At 50.7% G+C, this 12,194-nt stretch overlaps 1 protein-coding gene and 1 long non-coding RNA gene across 14 annotated transcripts in view; one reads left to right on the top strand and one right to left on the bottom strand.

Moving 5' to 3' along the window:
- The window catches only part of LOC108633117 (protein CBFA2T3-like), a 30,412-nt gene that overhangs the window by 6,226 nt on the left and 11,992 nt on the right, over positions 1-12,194 (bottom strand). For 4 of the 13 annotated variants that reach the window (XM_018038119.2, XM_018038120.2, XM_018038118.2 and 1 more), the window contains 4 exons: positions 10,607-10,835; positions 10,337-10,536; positions 10,135-10,269; positions 1,613-1,969 (listed from right to left, as the gene is read on the bottom strand). In XM_018038119.2, coding sequence (XP_017893608.1) covers positions 1,613-1,969; positions 10,135-10,269; positions 10,337-10,536; positions 10,607-10,755 — 841 coding nt within the window. In that variant the 5' untranslated portion in view covers positions 10,756-10,835. Of the gene's footprint in view, positions 1-1,612; positions 1,970-4,751; positions 4,773-6,176; positions 6,751-6,917; positions 7,925-10,134; positions 10,270-10,336; positions 10,537-10,606; positions 10,999-11,067; positions 11,365-12,194 lie in introns of those variants that run through there. The other 9 variants (XM_018038117.2, XM_018038123.2, XM_018038124.2 and 6 more) reach the window with 6 other exon arrangements.
- On the top strand, positions 11,394-11,752 carry LOC113463901 (uncharacterized). Its single transcript, XR_003388752.1, has 2 exons — positions 11,394-11,484; positions 11,555-11,752. It is a non-coding gene; the product is annotated as an uncharacterized LOC113463901 (long non-coding RNA).

Genomic DNA, 12,194 nt, shown 5'->3' with positions numbered 1-12,194 from the left:
CCTTCCTCTCCTCTGTTCTCTCTCTCTCTCTCTCTCTCTCTCTCTCTCTCTCTCCGGTCGAGCTTTCCGATTGCTCCCGAAAGTCCCGAAACAAAGCGCGCCTCGAAGCAACGAGTTTTCAGGCGCATCCACGGGTTCAGGATTTATCGGAATCGGATTCGCCAGGAACGAATACCGGGAAAGTTCGCGGCGTCGTCGATGAAAACTGGGGCGCGAAGCGGTCGAACAGAGGGGCGAATGCAAAGTTCGTTTTGCGTTCTTCGATCTGCGACGTCTACGTCGCGAACGCGTCAGGGAGCAAGGCGAGGCGGTAGGCCACGGGCGACTATCGCGAAATACGAACCGAACGGCAACCTCGGGAATGCCGACGGTGTACCGGATATGATATCAGCCTCGAGCAGAATCCCGGTGGAAGTGTTGGACGTGCCTTATCGCGTCTGGTCCAGGCAGTCAGCCGGTGCACCAACCGACCCAACTAACACACCGAGCTCAACCACTCGGCTTGACTGACTACGAACATCAGCCATCCCCGGCCCAGCCCCGGCTCGTCGAGCTGTTCTTCGATCTACAAACACCCGCGCTCCTGCTACCTCGCGGCGCACAGTCTCTTTCCCCCGTTGTTCCTCCTTCCTCGTTGCTCCCGCACTCTCCACCGACTTACACGTGTTAAATTCGAGACGATCGAATAAAAATCGCCGTCGTATCTCCCGTAAATCGTGAACCGTCACGTCAACGGCACGTAGGGTCTTCGTAAGTCGTACGTACGGCAGTGGAACCAAAGCCGTAGTCTTAACAGCGAAAGAACGCTCGAAACAGGTAGTGGATCCTAGCACGCAGTCCGCCGTATCAAACGTGGACACCTGAACTCCCTGCTTTTACACGCTTTTCCTTCGCTCAAGGTCGTTTCTGTTGAGAGATACTTCTTAACGAAACGAGGAAGCCGCGAAGAGATTCCGGTCGGATTCGTCTCGAACCCGAGAACCAGCGACGGGCTTTTGGCGGAAGAAAGAGTGAAAGAGAGAGAGAGAGAGAGAGAGAGAGAGAGAGATTTTTTCTTCGCGCCCCGTTCCCAAAGTAGCTGCGGGCTCTGACCCGCTCCAGGCCGTCTAGATAATCGGTTCGGTTCGAAGGTACGATTCCGGTGAGAACGCGCTCGCGAGTCTGGATATACGGGTACCCCTATGCCCCGCGCAACGTTCCAAACTAACGTTCGACCCGCGCCCACAGCTGAGCGAGGAACGCGAAACGTGCGAGCGAATCATTCTTTTTTCCGTTTTCTGATTTCCCACTTCTGACTGAGCTCGTAGATCGTTCTACCGATTACAGCGGATACGCGTCGCCGTTTCTAGACTCCCACGGATCGACCGAATCGACGCGCGTACGCTGGTCGCACACAGGCTCGTCGGGTGTGGCGCTAAAATTACTGTAATCATAATTTTCTTATGGCTACGATTGAACACAGACAGAGAGGGATGTGAGACGAGGACCGCTTGCCGCGCACGCGGCAGTCCCGTAAGGAACGAGAAAGACAGAGAGAGAAAGAGAGAGAGAGAGAGAGAGAGAGAACACGAACGGGGAAAAAAATGTGTGTATCGTACAGGCAGACACGTACCCTTCGGTTTGCTCTTGAGATCGAGATCGACGGGAAAAGGATCGGCGTTAACGAGGACCGTCGGCGCTGACGAGTGACAGACGATGGTCGAGGGCTGGTGTGAACTTTCCGGGGAGGACGCGTTCGTCGACGGAACGACGGGCACGCTGGACACCGTGCCACCGTTGCTGCTGGCATTGGTAACGGTTTGGTTCGCAGGACTCGTACTCGTCGTCGTCATCGTCGTCGTCGTCGATGGCGACTTTTCCTGATAACCGCAACGCTCCTTCGCTTCCTCCTTCACCTTCACCTTCTGCAGAAGCGTGCTGGTCGCCGTTCCACCCTCCACTTTCATGCTCCCGTACTCCAACTTGTTGCCTGTCGAACATCCGATCCATTGCTACGCTATCTACGTATATATCCTTTGGTCGATCTCGTGGTCCACGAGCCACGAGCACTGCGTCGCGCCGGCAATACAGCGCGAATCGAAACAGACCGTTCGACCGAACGTCGTCGGCCAGTCAATAACGAGCAGCTTGAGAAACGTCGAGAGACGAATCTGCGACGACGACGGCGGCGATCGGTCGCGAAGATCGGCCCTCGCGACAGATCGCTGCCGGCCATGATTCGTGTTTGATCGATTCCATTTCGCGATTGCACCGGTGGTCGCATATTTCGCGTACGTGCTCGGCGACGAACGGCGGCGGTCCGCGCATACCGATGACTGGTTTTAATGGAACGACCGAGCGGCAGTTTTAGAGACCAGCAGACATCCATCGTTCGACGAACCCGTTCTGAATAGCCAAATATCTGGACTCTGCACGGCGGCGGTACGCGTGGGATAAATAACGCGCGATTAAACGGGGAATATTCGATTCCCGGCGGGAGTTGGCCGCGGCGCGGCGCGGCGCCGTAACACCGACGTGACTCCCGTTGCCGATTCGAGGAACGCGCGACACGTATCACGCGGTCGGAAGCGAGATTTCGAGAAACGGAAGAATTAAACGGAACGAGGACGGAAAATAAGGTTTAAGATCCACGTGGTGCGCGGCTGCCGCTCCAGTTTTATTTTATCGGCGCGCGGCCCGGTCTCGTTCCCCTCTCTGCCCCTGCCACCGTCACTGGCCAGCGGGTGCCACATGGTCTCGTTATTAACGCGAAATGCAAACGAGTCGTTCGTTCGTTCATTTCGTCCGAGAAACGGCCGTCCCCTGCGAGGGACTCCTCCTCGTCGTCGTCGTCGTTTCTACTACGTAATCGCCGATCGTCTCGAAACCTCGTGAAATCGTTTCTCGAGCTGCTTACTTCGATGTCGATTTCGATATGTATTCCGCCGGTAGTAGAGCGTGGCGCAAGAGGCGGAGCGACACCCGAGCCGAGGGTAGACCCGGTCGTGGCAATTCGTTAAGACGCTTAGTTAAACAAACAAGCGCGCGGAGTTGCCGGAAAACGATATACGTGCCACGGCAGAAAATCCGCGGCTCTGCCGTTGGTAATTGCGCGCAGCTGTGTCGCGCGCACGGGGATATAAACGCGAGCTCGTCTACGGTTTTTTCTTTGATCGAACGGGCCGGAAACAGTCCGCTTCTCGCGAAAACGAAGCGACCAGTCCTTTCCATCGCGATGTCCGTGCGAATGTACAGGATAGTAACAATGAAGCTAGCCCAGTTCGGGCTTGTGTTGGGGGGCAAAATTCAAAACGAGTAATAAGTCTACGTCTTATTTTTCAATCCTCGATCCGGCATCGATACTGTTCGATTTTAAGGATGTATTGGCTATACAGTCAATCCTAAAAGTTTATGCACTTTAGAAACGCATTTTTTAAAAAGAAATCAGACGTCGGAAGAACATTGCTAATAATAAACAACAAAAAAGAATTTACGATTTTTCCAAGATTTTTCCAAGGGTCCCTTCAATTTCTTCCAAATTTTCGTTTTTGGCCAATAACTCCCAAACCGTTGGATATACGGAAAAATTGCATACGACCTTTCTTGTAAAGGACGACGAGATCTACAATTTCCATGTAAAATTTTTTCGCTAGCGTCAATAGTTCACGAGTAATTTGCAAAAAACTGTTTTTTCGTTTTTCGTCCATAACTCTTTCAATATTAATGCTAGCGAAAAACTTTTATACAGAAATTGTAGATCTCGTCGTTCTCTACAAGAAAGGTCATATACAATTTTCCCGTAGATTCAACGGTTTAGGAGTAATTAAGGAAAAATGAAATTTTTTGCCAAAAGTTCGCCGTTTCGACGCTGGGATGGATGGTCGGATTTTGTCAACATCAATAAAATGCCAAATAATCATACGTAACTCGTTAAATATCGAAGTTAGAAGGAAAACAACTTTTACTTCAGCGTCAATACTTAATTGGATATTTCCATCTATACTTTTTAGCACGTAGCTATTTATTATTAGCATTGTTCTTCTGACGTCTGATTTCTTTTTAATTATAGGAAATGCGTTTTTCTAAGGTACATAAACTTTTGGGATTGATTGTATAGCCAATACATGCTTAACGCAATTTTCACGCGTCAAAATGAAAAGAATCGTCGCGCACAACTGTCCGATCGAGACCGGTGACGCGCTGTTACGCGATTCAGTATTTACCATCCGAGATGCGAAGGGTGCCGTCGTTTCAAGGAACGGACGAAATATCGTCGGCTACTGGGAACGGTTTTCCGAAGATCCGACGGACCCCGCGCGTCGAGCAAGCGGGAACAAAAAGCTCGGGAGCGTATTACACGGTGGTCGGATCGATCGCGGACACGTTTCGAAGGAAACGACTTCACCGTCGCGGAAAGCTTATGTTTATACATATGTCCTGCACATGGTGCGGCGCTCTTTCGAGAGAGGAGGTCGCGCGCGGGTGGAGACGCAATTTCCAATATTAGAACGGGCAGAACCGAGCCAACCGGACCAGATGTCTGCCGTACTCGCCGTGCCACCGAGAGGCCGTGTCGCGTTCGGCTTGCTTTCATTACAAAAATGTCACGCACAGCCATCGCGTGTCTTCGGGCACTCGCACCGGCCTTTGACGATGTGCTCTCGCCCTCCCGTCTCTCACCCTCTCGTCGTCGAGTGACCTCCCTCCCCCTCCTCCAATTTTCTTAGACGGCGTACGCCGCGATGCATCGTCGAACGCATCTCTATACTTACTCACTTCGTCGCTCGGCCACTCGAATTTACGGTGTTCGAAGCCCTGACCCGGTCGCGTCGCGAACGTGTCACGGACAGAGACGCGTCGCGTTCACTCCGCCGCGCCACGGCATTTGACGTTTCGTTCGTTGCCTGTCCGGTTTTACAACCGGCCGTGTGACCGGGAGAAACGACGGAAAATTGCGGTGGACCGAAAAAAAAAAAACAGTGGATGCGCGGTATCTCTGAGTCCCTGGAGGGTTCGAAACGACGAGATCGTCGGGCCCGCGACTACACGCGCACGTATCTATACGTGTGGGCTGCAAAGGCTGCTCGATCGCGAGCACGTTAACTCTCTTTGAAGCGCGGAAGCTGCCCGCAACACCTGACCCCGACTCGTATATGGCAAAGGGATCGCGGGAGGCGGAGAGGGAGAAAGAGTGAGAGAGAGAGAGAGAAAGAGAGAGAGAGAGAGGAGAAAAGGCGAAGAGCGGGAAGAGAAGGAAGAGAGATTAATAATATAGGAAAGCCAAAGCCATGCCACCCTCCAACAAGCTTTGCTCTGCCTCTCTTCTGTTGCCAACAGTTAATCGATATAATACTTGAGAGAATAGCGGGCCACCATCGTATGCACGCACCCGATGCGAATCGCGGACACGCTCGCTTCCTTCCGTTTCGGTTCGAAACCCGAACAAGTTACTCTGACCGATTCGCGAGGACCCAACCGAGTCGCGCCTTCCTTCGATCGCGATCCGTGAAATCCACGCTGCTTCAGTTGCGACGTTACAACGTTTTTCATTTGCCCGTTCATTCAGTTACTCGTTCGTTTTTCGGCGTGACGATTTTTAAATGATACACAGAACTCGAAGAGGATCGCTCGATCGGTCGACGGCGGGGAACAGACGACTGATCGCTTTCCGGGAAACATTGCGTGAAACGACGCAGCTGACGACTTTGAATCGCAAAGAAGTCCCGAGGTTCGAATGATTTTTCTTTCTCACCCGTCAACCGTTCGCCGTCCGACGGCCATAGAGATATTACAGACAGAGTAGGGAAAACATAGGCTCTTGTATAAGTGATACCGTATACTTATTTAGATAGAGAAAGAAAATAAAAGACATCTTTCTATCTCTTTCTATCATGCGCTAGTAAAAAGAGATAAAGAGAGGTCTCTTATTTTCTCTCTCTTTCTATTCAGGATACAGTTTTCGGCAACCTTCCCTACTCTATCTGTTAACGACGGCTCGACACACGTGCGCGCACGATCGTCCATCCATCCATCCGTCTCGACGTGACAGAGAACCTTTGTACGCGTATAGATATGCGCGTAACCGTAGATCCTTAACGTAAACGGCTTATCTGTTTCCTCCGTCGATTCGCGTTACTTTGCCTTGGCGTCGGATTCAGAATATCGAAAGAAATAATTGAACGATTGAGAATGCCTACCTTGTAATACGTTTCTACGAATGTTCGACGCGCGCGGTGATCAGACAGGATCCCGAGCAAGTCCAAGAGGGTTCGTAGCAGAGAACGTGTAGGCCGATTTCTGGGAGCCAGCAGCAGTGGGTCTAGCGAGATCGTCGCCAACGACGAACACCGACGACGAAACGTTTCATCTCACGTGAGAATAGTTTTGAAATCGCGGAAGGGAACGTGAACGCGAGTTTTCGCGGGTGACGACGCGAGCGTGCGCGGCACGAAGAAACGCGGAACACCGACGGCTGTCGCCGGCCGACTGAGCCTCAGCGTCTCGCCTCTCGCCGCGTCCGAGAACTGGAAGAACGGCGCGACGCTACGCGAACCGGTGGAGGGCCAGGAAGAGAGGTGGTGGTTTCCTCTACCGGGACAACCTCTGCCCGCCTGGAGGAGAGCGTACTGGTGGTGGTAGCGCGACACATCCTGGACGACCGACACGCGTTCGGTTCTCTCCCGATCGGAGCGTCGACGATCGATGAGCAGGATCGAAAGGCGCGCATAGTTCGCTCGTGGCGTTGTCGTCGTCGTGGTGTCACCGTGGGCGCTGTAAATCGTGTGATAAACCGAGTCATCGATCGTTCCGATAAAATTGCGCTTCGAACGAAAGACTAGAAACGATTTAACGACAACGCTCGTCGTCGATGCGACGGGAGGGATGCGCGATACGAGTGGACAGGCATCTGACGAACAGAATGTACGAACAGGTCCTACCTGCGCGCGAGGATGTCGTAAACGAGCCAGCGTGCTCTTGACGCGTCGATATATTCCCGCGAAGAAACCCTCTGCCGCTGAAGCTGAGAAATAGCTCGCCACTCTTCGACCACACTTTTCTCTCGCTCTCGCGACGATCCTCGTGCCAATTTTTCCAAATTTTCAGATCTGCCTCGGCTCTCCGAACGATCGAACGCGAATCCACGAGCGAGCGCATGCCGTACGCGCGGCAGAATATCTCTCTGTCCCGGTTTATCAGCAGGGGGATTCGTGTGCGACCACATTGCACGGACACGCGCGCGTCGCTCCTATTATACGTATTATTAGCACTCCGTCACGGTCCTGTCATCGCCACCTACGCTCTCTCTACGTGTTCGCGTCACCGCGCCGAAATTCCCTGATAACCGCATCACCGCATCCCTCTCTGTCCCACCGCGCCACCCTCGTCTCGTCTTTCCTTCATTTCTTCGACCTATCGCTCGAGTTTCGCTCAACATTTTCACGTATCCGCGACCTGTAAAACGTAGACACGTTCGTTGATCGTCAAGATCAAAAGATCGAACGGACAGGAGTCCTACCGGAGTCGTGCAGCAACGATTTCTCGATACAAGATCAGACTTTATAGAAACTGAGAACCATCCTCGGGTGTTACCATCGCCAGCAGCGAGGCAGCTCCCGGGACGAGTCCTCGCCTCGATCCTCGATCCCTTTCATGTTCGATGTACAACGAAAGCTTTCCTTCTCTTACGACGATCCTGATCGGGGGACCTGTGCTCCCATCGAGACGTTGTTGCGAAGGTAGGTACAAAGTACGATTCGGCCCCGAAGAGTGATCGCAAGCTTCGACGACCGATGCCGTCGCGCACAAACGGACGGAGCGGGTATGATTTTACAAGCCGATCGAAGGGTGGCTTCCCGCGCGCACGTAATTTACGACTTATCGGTCCTTGCCTGGTTGTAGTTCTCGCGTTCGTGAAAATTATACCGACGTGGTGGCTCGTGTGCTCGTCCAACGAATTCCACCCGTCCCACGCCCTTTCTCTCTCTCTCTCTCTTCCTTCCACCCACCCCGTGACCTCTCACCCTCCCTTTCGCCGTGGAAGTGACGCAAAATCGTGCTCCCGGCGCGAGCTGGCTTGTACCGAGATGTCGATACCACGAGGAGCGGATGTCAATAGCACGACGTCACTTCTCTCTCGCGAGGGAGAAACCGCGTCAGCCGATTTTACAGCGTTTTCGCCCGCAGAAAAGCGCGCAACCACGCTGTTGCTCGATCGCCGATCGTGTCTACCCTACTTCAACATCGTACAGATCAAGATCGTAATTTGTATCGTTTTGGTCTTCGCGACTATCGGCAGGTATCTTCGCCGTCTTACATTTCCCCACAAGCCGTTCGAACGTCCTTTTGTTAATAATTACTCGTTCGAAATCGACTCGGCACCGATTCGTCTCCGCATACGTGCGTTCTTTGTCTCGCGCTGACAAAGAGCGCCTACCGTAGCACGGAGACCGGTAGTATGTAGGATGTTCGTCGAACGAAACGGGAGAGTCCGATAATGAGACTAAACGGCTGTTTCCTCGTCGCCTCCTCCTCGAGAGTCTCATCGCTATTTTTCCTCTACCGTTTAAAGTCTGTCGAAAAATTAGTAGGATTCTACTTTGAAACGTCCTTGCGAGGAGGAGGCGAGTGGAGACGATCAGGAGAGACGAGAGGAAGAAGAGAAGGTGTCCAGAAGGAACGGATAGAAAACAGCTGAGGCGCAGCTGGCTTCTGGCATCGCGACGGCTCAGACGGCACGCGGAGAACGCGCCGCATCGCGTTCGTATACGCGAGGATGACGTGTGTGTATAGCACGTACCGTCCCCATGGTACGAAACAGAGACGAGTAACGTTTTTAGAAAAGAAACAACAAACGAGTTTGGAAACGTTCGCGAACCGAGGAACCGCGAAAAATGGGAAGGTAACGATCGAAGGTCGAATCGTTTGGTAATCGGACATTTATTTGTCCTGTAACGAGACCGCATCCTCTCATCGCGTTTCCAAGCAAACGGGGGATGGTGAATCCTGGTTCGAGCTGTGACCGTACCGCGCTCACCGGTACTGAATGATCGACTCTTCTACGGTTGTAGAAACAATGCTTTATTGTTAGGTAAAACGGGATGATGACAAAAATGATGGATTGTAGTTCCCAATGATCGAGGATATTGTCGGGCAATGATCATTCACGATAACGGTCACGCTATAAAATGGACTTTCCGTTCGTATTTATTAATCCGTTTCTCTCTCTCTCTCTCTCTCTCTCTCTCTCTCGTTTCGGAGTTTCGAGCCCGTATGAACGCGCGAAACCAGCGCGGTCAACCAGTATCGGACGTGCAGGGCGAAGTATCGGCATTACTGTGATCGTTGTTGCTGTCCGTCGACGAACTATCGTTGCTCTTTATTCGCCGTTTCCGCAGCTTCGCGAATTGAAACTCCTCGACCGGCACTGTACATGTCAACAATATGAATTCGTAATTAGTTTCGTTCGAGCGACTGAACGACGCGGTCGGGACAAAGGAATCGAGATCGATCTGGCGAGCCTCTGAACCTAAACGATCGGGAAATGAAATCAACTGATCGCCTCTAGCGATATCCAAAACGAAAGTCATCTGTATTTGCTGATGCTCCTTCGAGAATTCATTTATAGTTACAGTGAAACGCTACTGTTACGTTATAGCCATGGTGTACCGAGATCGCCGGGACGAACACATCGGAGTTTCGACATTCGTCGTCGATCGTAATGGATTGGCCGGATCCGTGGTGCACTATGGCCGTAACATGTACAATCGAGCTGTGTTAACAACGATCAGGGAATCAGCGTGCGCGTCGTCAACGACGACGACGGGTGTTAAGGGACTCGCGCGTTCGCTCGTCGAACAGAATACCTCGCGACTTTTAGGTATATACACATTTACACGTTTCGTCACCCTTTCTATGCGCACACGTTTACGTTTACGGTCTGTGCACGATTCGCTACGATCGTGATCTAACGACTAGAAGAGCCGTTCTATGATAATTTACTTATAGAGAACGATTAACATGGTGCGAACTCGAAGGACCTTTCGTTCGCTTCGAGAAATTGTTTGATAGAAAAGACCAAGAAGAGGAAGAACGACGTACGACTCGACGCAACTCAGTGCGCGTTACTACGATTACTTGTAGTACAAGTTTGGTTACCATCAGAATCTGGATCTCTATCCGTTAAAGTGTGAGGCGTGCTTGGTAGCGGAACGACTTCAGGTTCCAGAGGTTTTACGGAGCAATCTACGTCTTCGACGATCACCTCTTCCGCCAAACTGCTTCTTACGGCTTCTGCGTGCATAGACAACTCTTGTACACGATTCCTCTTAAATACCGTCCGCCTGTCTCGTGTCCTTACCATTGAATGCCTGAGGATACTGCTGGTTCAATTTGTTTCTCACGACCCGAATTCTTTTGAAAATATAATCCAGATCCTTCTTCATTTCCACCAGCAACGCGGTATGCCTCTTAAACTCGCTGCCAGCAGTTTTCAACCTATTTACCGACAACTGATTGCAGTTGGTCAACATCTCGTTGGTCTTTTCGAACCTCTGCAGCCTGTCATTGTATAAACGGTTAGAACAGTGGATGCTACTTCATAGACGCGCTCAGGACAGACGTTCCTTACATTTGCTTTTGAGCCCTTATCATAGATTCTACGTCCTGTTGATCGACGATGCCAGCCAAGCCCTGAACGAATACTTCGGGTGCCGTGTAATTTTGGAAGCATTCGAAGCTTCCCGTATCGGATTCCGGTGTACCTTGAGCCGTTGCCATTCTTCTTGAAATTATCGACCCTCGAGTTTCGACGATTTCTATCACCTTGTCGTCGTCATGGTTCGATCCTTCCGTTTAACCTTTTAACGACAGAAACGCGACTTTCTTAAAACGCTGTACAATTCTGTCCGCTGCATATTGATCCGCTGTCAGCGGCAAACACATTTTCTAACGACGACGAGGCACTCCCATGGACATTCTCATTTTTCATAAACAGCGTGTACAGAATGCAGAATCTGAAATCTATAATCCGTCGTGCGGTATAGGCAGGTATGTCGTGGATGTCGTGTACGCATGTTCGTATGTACGTACGTATACATAGAAACGATGTTTAACGATACACATATATGCTTCGCATAGCAAACGGTAGAACAATCAAATTTGATAAGTCCGTCGCAAGGTTTATGATGACTCCGCGTAAATATTATTCCTGACCGTTTCGTGACAAACGGGTAACTAACCGTCGTGTATTATGCGTACATAGAAGGATAGAAGGCATCGAAGTACAAATCGCGTACGTTGTCTTCAACCTTTGACTATATATACAGTCATATATGCGTATATATGTATATCAGAGAGAAACTGAGAGTGCTCATGGAATGGAGCCGTTTTGGCGTGCCCCATACTAGTGCTGCACCTTGCGGCCAACTGGGGAAGATGGTCCATCTTTAGCATGTAGCAGAACCTTTGTAGGAGAAATCTACCCTGTTCGGTTCCATCGTAGCACAGGTCAGAATCAGGGCCAGGTCCACCGTAGCATATACACAGTATAGATAGTACCATCATAGAGATATTATAGATCTATTATAGATCACCGAAGTTTCCGACCTTCTTTCCGAAGATGTCCGAAGACGGCCGAATTTAAAATTCGCTTCACTGACGCATCAGCACGCACACAAATTTCATCCACTCGGCTAAAAGTGTCGATTTAAGACGCGGCCGCGGACCGATGTTTATAATAAAAAATTATTGAATAAATGTCGAATTTCATATTAAACCTGTCTTGCGTTTAATTTCATTACCCTGTGTACTTCCTGACCTGCGGTTCTGCGAGTAAAATTTGTATTTTTATATAATCAAGTTACATATTGTTAAATTAGTAGAAACATCTCCCGACTTGACATAATTAACTTGCTCGTCCGTCCAAGCTACCGCGGCTATCACTCGAGCGAACGATTCCCATTCGACATATATATATATATTCCTATATCCCATCTTCATACTGCCTGGTACTGCCTATAATGTGTATATGCTACGGTGGACCTGGAGGTTCTTATCTCTGCTACGGTGGAACCGAACAGGGTAGATTTCTTCTAAAGGTTCTGCTACATGCTAAAGGTGGACCATCTTCCCCAGTTGGCCGCAAGGTGCAGCACTTTCGAAGTGGTCTCACGAGAGAACAAAGGCATGAGCACTCTCAGTTTCTCTCTGTGTTTATA

The sequence above is a fragment of the Ceratina calcarata genome, unplaced genomic scaffold (genome assembly GCF_001652005.2).
Source record: "Ceratina calcarata isolate Rehan_Ccalc_2016 unplaced genomic scaffold, ASM165200v1 scaffold185, whole genome shotgun sequence".
Taxonomy (NCBI): Eukaryota; Metazoa; Arthropoda; class Insecta; order Hymenoptera; family Apidae; genus Ceratina; species Ceratina calcarata.
Note: the sequence above shows the minus strand (reverse complement) of the source record. Positions and strands in the feature narration are given on the sequence as shown.